Genomic DNA, 8,782 nt, shown 5'->3' on the forward strand with positions numbered 1-8,782 from the left:
AGTCCAGAGGTAGACACCCTTGGAAACTTGCTAGTGTAAACCTTTTAAATTAGGTATTGAGTAGAAAAATGCAGGTCAGGTTTAGGGATAAACTTTGGGGGTTATTTTTTGTTATATTGTGGGTTTTTTTAGGGGGGTGGATGAGGAGTGTTAGTAATAAGCGAGAAGAAGGGCATCATTCTAGACACAGAAAACAACATGATGAATCAAGGTGTTTGAGGGAATGAAAAGTAAGAAATTGACTTGTCTGGAGTGAAAAGCAAGTGAATGAGCCATGGGAGAACCAAGTCTTACTAATTCTTAGTTGGTGATTGAGCCTAAAACATAGTCCAGTGTTCATCTTAAGGTTCTGATTCTAATTAAAAGCTATACCCTGGGAACAGGGATTCAAAACCATTACTTAGTCATTTAGTTCTTAGAGCCTTATTGGATTGATATTGTTGATCTTTAGTGCCCTCAGTTGAATAAGATTTCCAAAGGACAGGAAACTGAGATGATTCATCAGTATTTGTTTTTCAGCTCCGAGACTTTTAATAATGACATTTTGGAGCTCTTTGGACACAGAGGCGTGTGTCACTAGTCACACCAAGAGCCCTGCCTTCAAATCAGGGCTGCAGGGCTTCATATAGTTATGTGACTGTGGGCCAGTTACTTAACCTAAGCCTCAGTTTCCTCATTTCTAAAATGTGGGAAATAATAGGACTGTGAGTGGGATTAAATGCAGAGCACTCACTCTGGCTTATAGTAAACTTTCAGTGAATATTGCCTATTACTGAAGTAATTATTGCCAGGATGATTATCAGTATATTGCAAAAAGATTTGCGTCTCTTTCCTTGGGATGTATGATGCTACACAGGCAGCTCTGGATTGGTATTGCTTTATAAGGAAAATCCTTATTCCTTATAAAGCAATTATAAGGAATTTGCCAATAAAGGAATTTTCCTTTCTTAGCAAAAGTAAATGGAAACAACCCATCAGGAGAATTTTGAGAAATTAAAAACAAACAATTAAATTTTATGTCGTAGCACTTTTTAAAAAACAAGACAAAACTTTCCTTTGTATTACTTTTCCTTATAGTTAATCACCAATATTTGTTGTTGCAGAACGTGATGGTTGTTAGCTGTGTTTATCCTTCTTCAGAGTAAGTATAGAGATTTTTTCTTTGTCTAGTATATTATTATTGTATTCTAATTGCTGTGTTACTTAAACAGATTACATTTATAAATACTTGTGAACCTGCCATCCATCCCCAAACTGGAATATCACCAATAACATGACCTGTGTTTTCCAGAAAAGAGACTTGGATTAAAGAGATTGGTAATACGCTGTGGTTCTAATGTTACTGGAGTTGCGTGCTGCCGTGGCACTCGGAGCCGCGAGGGGCCGCCGAGACGCCTTTGTGGGGCGAAAGGGGCGCACGGCGTGTTGGGACGGCTGCTGGGCGGCGCTCTCTTCCTCCTGGAAAGCACCTCCAGTTGCTAAGATCCATGCGCAGCGAAGTTAACTCAGTTTGGGGCCTCGTTTCTCAGTCTTGGCACTACTGACATTTTGGACAGATAATTATTTCTTCTGGGTAGATGTCCTGGGAAATTATAGAGGCTCAGCAGTGGCCCTGGCCTCTCCTCGCTGATGCCAGTAGTGCTGCACTCCCCAAATGCCTGTGGACGTTGCCAGCTGCTCCCTAGGGGTGCGAAGGGCAGGGAGGGGTGGCGCCCTCTGTGGAGAGCCATTGGTTTGAGGTTAAGCTGCCTGTGCTTTCCTAAGAAAGTAACAATAGTGAATTTGTTTCCAGAGCTTTCTCAAGAATATATCTGTGTTGGTAAATGAGGTATTGAAATAATCCCAAAATATGTTTCTTGACATATTATGTTATAGAGAAACTATTTTTAAAAAGAATTACTTCCCTTTGTGAGCTATTTGTTTTGCTAATGAATGTGAGGTATTTTGGAAAAAATTATAAAAAAGTACAAAGTTAAGTCATGTTGACTGAAGATTTTTTTATAATTTTTTAAATTTTTTATTTTATTTTTTATAATACTGTATGTTTATGTTAATTCTAATAGTCTTTGTTTGAATCTATCTTTTAGACCTATGATTCTTACCAAAATTAAAGAACTAAACCACCCATAAGTGTATTTTCTTTTCTTATAGGAAAAATAATTCCAATAGTTTAAATCGAATGAATGGTGTTATGTTTCCTGGAAATTCACCAACCTATACTGAGAGGTGAGGTTATTGATTCTTAATATCCAAAGAGTTTGCATTTTCCTGATTTTGAGTAGCAGGCTCAGTGTGCTTTTTGGAAAATTGGGCATTTTATGGATGATAGTAGTATATATGACACAAAATTAGCTAATGCAGTAAGGCATCTGAAAAAATACAGCAAATACTTATATGTGACACGTTCCTGTAAATATCCTGTGGGAGGGATAACTTTTTACAAAAATGGAAAATTATGTTCTTTTATCTTATTGTAGGTCTAATATAAATGGGCCTGGAACACCCAGGCCACTTAATCGACCAAAGGTTTCTTTGTCGGCACCCTTGACAACAAATGGTTTGCCCGAGAGCACAGACAACAAAGAATCGAACTTGCAGCCAAATGAAGAGAAAAATCACAGGTTTGTATGTGTTTTATATTTTAAAAAAAGTTTTCATTGAAAGTTAACAATCAATGATTTTTCAGCATTTGTTACTTACTGTTTGTAATACACTATTCTGAGGGATAGAACAAGGTTTTAATGCGGTTTATAGGAGTGCTGGCTTCTGTTTGCAGCTTTAGCTGCAGATGAACATAGGGCAGACTTTAAAACTGCCAATTCAGGGAGATCATTTAAAAATGGGGTCTAAAGAAAGTAACGTAGTTATGGCATTTTTTATTATTGAAAGTTACGTAAAAGAGAAAAGATCTTTATAAGTAAGTTGAAGTTGTGTGAATAGTTTTTCGTTGTAGATCAAAAAGGAAGCCTTTTATTTATATCTTATTCCAAATTTTCTCTTAAAAAATTTTTTTTATGTTGCCTTTTATTTTCTTTGCTATCAGATTGTACTGATAGAAATATGAGTTTACCATCTGGTTTTGTTTTGCTTAAAAGCATAATTTACCAATACAGTTCGGTCGGTACCTTGAGTTTTGCAGAGAACAAGCCAGGGTCTTATCTGGGTACATGAAGAGAGAATGAAGTTTACACCAAGATAACTGGCAGGCAGGTTAATTTGCCTTCAAACCTAGGTCAGTTGCTGGAGATGGAGTCAGAAATCCTCCCTGTCCTTACTCCTCAAGGATGGTTCACTGAGTAGAAAACGGCTTTGTAAAACGTCATTGACAGCCTCAGAGAGAAATTCCTTAATTCTTGTCTGCTTTGGTTTATTCCACAAGTTCTATATTCTAAAAACAATGCTAAGGTATATTCCATCTTCTTTCAAGTCTTTCTACCTTCCCCCGTCTTATTCCAAAACTTTTTAAAAGAGTGTATTTATATGAAAGACTTATTTAAGTTTACTGGCGAATTGCACAGAAAGATCGCGTAACTTGCTGACTAGGTCCTAATGAGAAGCAGTTTAGTTTGTCTTAAAATTATTCTCTTGTATTTTTCTTTGATCAGATGTTATAATTTAATGTTGACACTAAGTGTTAGACCTTGAAAATGTAGAAGGTGAGGAAATGTTATTAATGACACTTTAAAAAAATGTTTACAGTGACTCTCCGGGATGTGAATCAGAAGCTTCCGCGGCGAGCCCTGTGAAAAACAAACATGCAGATGAGGACGCTGTGGAAGCTGAGGGGCACGAGGTGAAAAGACTCAGGTTCGACAAAGAAGGTGAAGCCAGAGAAACGGCCAGCCAAACAGCTGCCAGCGAAATGTCCTCAGTTACGGCAGAAGAAACGGAAGCATCATCTTCTCAGGATAAGGACAGAGAAAGGAGTGGTAGCAGGCAGCACTGTACAGAAGAGGATGAAGAAGAGGACGAAGAGGAAGAAGAAGGTATTTAGAGACCATCTGTAAAAGGGTGGAGTAAGGAGACCCTCAAATTCTTTTACTTCATTTTTGTCCTGAGAGAATTAACATACTGGAACTGCTTACGGTGCTGATGTCGGGCTTTCCTCCCGCTGCGCGTAGTTGCTGCGGAATTTCAGGGGGTGTGATTTGAACTGTAGAATGTCAGAATTCATGAAACTTAGCTGTGGAGGTATCTTGAGAATAAAATTTAACTACAACAACATTTGCTTATTTTTAGAGTCTTTTATGACATCAAGAGAAATGATCCCAGAAAGAAAAAATCAAGAAAAAGAATCTGATGATGCCTTAACTGTGAATGAAGAGACTTCTGAGGAAAATAATGAAATGGAGGAATCTGATGTGTCTCAAGCTGAGAAAGATTTACTACATTCTGAAGGCAGTGAAAACACAGGCCCTGTAAGTAGTAGTTCTTCTGACTGCCAGGAAGCAGAAGAATTAGTAGGATCCAATTCCAGTAAAACTGGAGAGATTCTCTCAGAATCATCCATCGAAAATGATGATGAAGCCACAGAAGTCACAGATGAACCAATGGAACAAGACTAACTATATTTAGAAACATTTAGATGCAGTATTTTACATACAGTTCTGGTTTTAACACTGTATAAAACTTTTATGTAAAAGTGGACCTTTAGTTTTACAAGAGAAGCAGGTTGTAAAATAAAGAGTTGTACATGTAAGAACTGTGAATATCAGCTCCTCTGGGTCCTGCTTACCGCTGACATTTTTTTTGGTCTGGTCAAATCAGTGGTTTGTGTATAGATTTTTTTTTTTTTTTTTTTTTTTTAGAATTAAAGTTTTTAAACTGGAAAGTAATAATTATAATTTTGAAAATTTTTTGAGATTATCACATTTAGTTTATACATATGCAAGAAAGCTTTTTGTCTTGTCTCTTTCTGACAGCTCTAGCAGTTTTCATATTTTGGTCATAGTTTCAACATTTTAACATGTGAATTATAGGGTTTCATGCTGGTTTCCAGATTTTATTGTTTGACTATGTACAATGGAACTTTAAGTCATATATACATATATATAATATTCTAAGGGGGGAAATGTTATATTTTTCTGTTTCTATAAGAGATGAATACAGTGGATACTTTTTCTATTGGTAATGATTGAGTTCACCTCTTTCAGAAGACATTTTCTTTCTCTTCTGAGTAATTCAAATAAAATCTGGCCCTTGTGAAACCCTGGAAATTGTAAGTCTGTTGAAATACCAGGTTAAACACATTCCAAGAGATCTGTTCAAACTGAAATTCTTTTGTATACTTCTGAGGTGCCTGAGAAAAAAAGACTTCATTATTTATGAGAAAATGTGCTTTATCTTGGAAATTGTGTTCAAACATTAGCTTACTGTTTTGTAGAATGGATACTTATGAAGCTGACATGAGACCATCTCAGAAGAACCAGGCAGGTTCCTTGACCTTTTGCTTGCTTTTCTGAACATTGTGAATATTACACATTTCTTTCTAAATTATTCTAGAGTATGCAAATATCAATGGTATGAAACACCACTGTACTGGAAGAATTAATATATTACTTTAGTCATGTACCTGAGTTAAATGACTGAAGCTTTAGGGGTGCATAGAAACCACCATAATTTGTATAACATTTTGAAGTGAATTAAATATTTTTGAACATGCTTCTTCGACAGCCAGTGTTATATTTTTCAGATCAACACAAAGCACAATGATTACTCTAAACTCAATATTTTCAAATTCACATATTTAAAGTCATGCAAGCCGCCGCAACTTCCCTGTCAAAATTACTGGCTGCCAAATTTATACCTGTTTCTTCAGCTGTACCTTTTGATATTTAGAATTTTTAAATTTCTGTAAAGTAGATTTTGTAGACTGTAATGTGTTCGCTGCCTTTGTGAAGCGGTATATAATTGTATGATTTCTGTGTGTAAACTGAATGCTTGGGCTTTCAATACAGTATTCATATAAAGCAATAAATATTAATGTTATGAAATATTCGAGTACATTTTTATCAAAATATAAAAGAATCCCTTTTTTAGTTTCAGATACCTGAAGTACACAGATGAACTTATAAAACTGATGCGAACCATTTCTGACACTGTATCATATGTTTTTGGGTGATTTTGGGGGCAACCATAAGTTTAGCATTTTTGACTACTTAAATTGCTATGGCTAAACGCACCTGAATGATTCGGCTCCTTTTATGTTTGTAAGGTAACGTACTACTGACTGACTGACTGTCAGGTTAACAGCAGCTAGTGATATATTTATGAATGAATATGTCTAATAGTTGGAATAAAAACTAAATATTGGTATACTGTACCCAAGAGGGGGAAAAAACCACACATTGTAAATTTAAAAAATTTTTTTTTTTTTTTTTTTTTTAGCAAAAGAAAAGAATGGTTGAAGCAGCTTTTAAATGTGACATTCATTTGTAGTGTCGTATTACTTTATTTTGTTGAGGGATATTTTGACAATGAGAACAGATTTTAAGCATTTTAAGTTTAGAAATTTTCTTTAGAATATTTATGAAATTACTGTCAATAAACGTATTCTTTAAGATCCTGTGACCTTTTGATATCTTTTATTTTAATTGTGCCATGGACCATTTGTAAACAACTCAGTTTTTGTTGGTTATGAGTTGAAGATTTAGCATCATGACTTTTAAGGTCTGTGGTTTTATTTGTAAACTTGCAGTTGCTATTTTTGCAAGGGCAAATGTATTTCTTTATTAAATAAAGTACAATAATGGTGAATGTACCAAAATGACATCACTGAACTCTATGAGAGATCTACATTTTAATCTATAGTTTAATAGTTTTAATATTTATTAGATATTCATGCTGATCGTAGATCAAAGTTGTTGCTGTTTATACAGATAATTGTAGAATGCCCATGGAATACCTTTAGGGTAGGTGGAATACTTCTGTAGTTAAATCGGGAAACTTTGTTCAGCTGGTTTTAGATATTAATGGCCATTTGGAAGTGAATTTCCACAAATATGCGTAGGTGCACTTAACAAAGACTTTGCTTAAATAAAAGTGTCTGTTCGAATAGTAACTGATTTATTTGTGAACTTTTAAGAAGCTAATTTTAGACATATTTTCTTAACACATATCAAGCAAAGTCTTACTAAAAGATGTTCATGTAAGAATCAAGACCTCAGTGATTAAAGATACCTTGTTTTTGGCCTTGAGCAGATTGCTTACCTGTTACTCTAGAACTGTAACCCAACATGTAGAAAGAATCGGAAGATGCTGTCGAGGAAATTGAGAATACATATGTAATATTTTCTTAGCGCTTTTTCCCTCTTAAAAAAATGAAAAACATTATCGCAAAGTTTTGAAAAGTATATTATCTTTTCAGTCTGAAAATGTAGCAGACCAGAAATAAGTAGTGAAAATGTCACGTTTTAAATGTTGATTATTAGATCAGTTTGTTCTGCTTAGGGTTTATTGTAACTACACCTTTCAAAAGTGTGTCCGGAGCAGTGAGTGGAATTGCTGGCGTGACCCTCTGGCTTGGAAAGAAGTCCTGGGCCAGAGGTGTGGCCTGTTAAAGCATAGAGGTTTAGAGTATTCTGTTTTGCTGGTGTAGATAGGCATGTATTTATGCATTTTTGCATTTGTAAAATCAGCAATTTTTCAAATAATGTAATATACTAGTTTACTTATGAAGGTACTTGGGCAGAATCTAAAGCTGCTACTATGTTTGATTATGAAAAATGTAACTTGTAGAACCAAAGGAAAATAAAAATTTGGGATAGTGTTTCAAATTGTCTTCTGAACAGGAGTTTCTTAAATACATTGGTGTTGATAAAATGAAGGTCAGTTCTCTTGAGATTTGTGCTAATCATAAAATGGATGAATGCGAAAACTTACCTTGTAATTTCATATGGAATGATTAAAATTAGGTTTGCTGGGTTATTGGCCTAATAAGAATGCTAGTATGTATTGGTTAGAATACATCTACTATTTCACATTTAAAAAATATAATCAGTACACTTTCTTCAGAATTTTCTTTTATTTCAACTTGAAGCCTAGATTACTTTGCCAAATAAATGTATTATTTTCGTAATGCAATAAAATATAAATTAGAAGATCTTCATGTGTGGAATTACTTTATTTACCATAATAGTTCACCCTGGCCCCCTCCCTGCCTGCCTCAGGTGGGTGAGGCGCCGTAGCATCCCCGATGACCGTGGGAAGGAAGCAATGCTCGGCGTTCCCACGGCTGCTGCCAGGTGGTGACACGGTGTGGCGGCAGGGAGGCCGCATCTCAGTTGAATGGACGGTTGTGGCTCTGTGGCAGGCACTTCAAGACTGCTTTCTGACAAAAATCTGAAGCCTGGGCCTAAGCAAAAAATTCTCCATTGGCATAATTTGGCACTCGTCTGCATGCACGGATCTGCGGTGCTGGTGTCAGAATCATTTTAGAAATCCCACTTTCAGACAACTGCGTGGTGACAAGTGTAGAGCTGCCCAAAGTGGAGAGGAGCATTGTGTTTGCAAATCCGGGTTCTCATTTCTGTTATGCCTATCACTGCACAGTAGGTATATGGTAGAGCGTTCTATCTGTGGCTCTGAATGAACCCGGAGTGCTGGCCAGCACGGTTCTAAACTCAGTTGAATAGCTTTGACTTCCAGCTTCTCGTTCATGTTTGAGCTCTGTGACTTTCCCCCACTAAACTTTATTTACTAAATTGCATAGCTACTAGATAGTTTGAGGATCATAATAGGAAAACTGATTTCTCCCACTGGGAATCAGAAACATGACCTCTGG

At 36.0% G+C, this 8,782-nt stretch overlaps 1 protein-coding gene across 1 annotated transcript in view; it reads left to right on the plus strand.

Moving 5' to 3' along the window:
- The window catches only part of PPP4R2 (protein phosphatase 4 regulatory subunit 2), a 63,126-nt gene extending 57,133 nt beyond the window's left edge, over positions 1-5,993 (plus strand). Inside the window, exons 5-9 of the mRNA XM_012787414.3 lie at positions 1,104-1,141; positions 2,152-2,226; positions 2,478-2,621; positions 3,700-3,986; positions 4,240-5,993. Of these exons, the coding sequence (XP_012642868.2) occupies positions 1,104-1,141; positions 2,152-2,226; positions 2,478-2,621; positions 3,700-3,986; positions 4,240-4,565 (870 nt within the window). The 3' untranslated portion in view covers positions 4,566-5,993. The remainder of the gene's footprint in view (positions 1-1,103; positions 1,142-2,151; positions 2,227-2,477; positions 2,622-3,699; positions 3,987-4,239) is intronic.
- The last annotated feature ends 2,789 nt before the right edge of the window (positions 5,994-8,782 follow it).

Source organism: Microcebus murinus, chromosome 28 (assembly GCF_040939455.1).
Source record: "Microcebus murinus isolate Inina chromosome 28, M.murinus_Inina_mat1.0, whole genome shotgun sequence".
NCBI lineage: Eukaryota > Metazoa > Chordata > Mammalia > Primates > Cheirogaleidae > Microcebus > Microcebus murinus.